General features: G+C 65.9%; 1 protein-coding gene across 1 annotated transcript in view; it reads left to right on the top strand.

The window, feature by feature from the left end:
• LOC104517112 (serine/threonine-protein phosphatase 5-like) overlaps window positions 1–425 on the top strand; it is a gene marked incomplete at both ends in the record, with an annotated part of 5161 nt that overhangs the window by 4381 nt on the left and 355 nt on the right. Inside the window, 1 exon segment of the mRNA XM_010161674.1 lies at window positions 2–105. Coding sequence (XP_010159976.1) covers window positions 2–105 — 104 coding nt within the window.

Raw genomic sequence — 425 nt, 5'->3', positions numbered from 1 at the left:
CACCCGCCTCGACTACATCATCCGCAGCCACGAGGTGAAGCCCGAGGGCTACGAAGTGGCCCACGATGGCAAATGTGTCACTGTCTTCTCCGCCCCTAACTACTGGTGAGTTATACCCCTGCCTGGGTACGTGGGGGGTGCCACTGCCCCCGCGGAGGAGTGGCCCTGTTGCACCCGCTCATGGTTTTATGTGCACCCCCGGGTGTCCCCGGGGGTCCCCTGAGCCTTGGTGTCCCCTCGGTGGGGGCCCGGGTGTCCCATGAGCCTTATTGTCCCCTCGGTGGGGTCCCCAGGTGTCCCCTCGGTGGGGTCCCCTGAGCCTCAGTGGGGTCCCCTCAGTGGGGTCCCCGGGTGTCCCCTGAGCCTCCTTGTTCCCTCAGCCTGGTCCCGGAGTGTCCCTTGTGCCTGTGTGTCCTGAAGCATCT

Source organism: Eurypyga helias, unplaced genomic scaffold (genome assembly GCF_000690775.1).
Source record: "Eurypyga helias isolate BGI_N326 unplaced genomic scaffold, ASM69077v1 scaffold29131, whole genome shotgun sequence".
Taxonomy (NCBI): Eukaryota; Metazoa; Chordata; class Aves; order Eurypygiformes; family Eurypygidae; genus Eurypyga; species Eurypyga helias.
The sequence above is the reverse complement of the archived record's forward strand: the minus strand, read 5'-3'. Positions and strand labels throughout refer to the sequence as shown.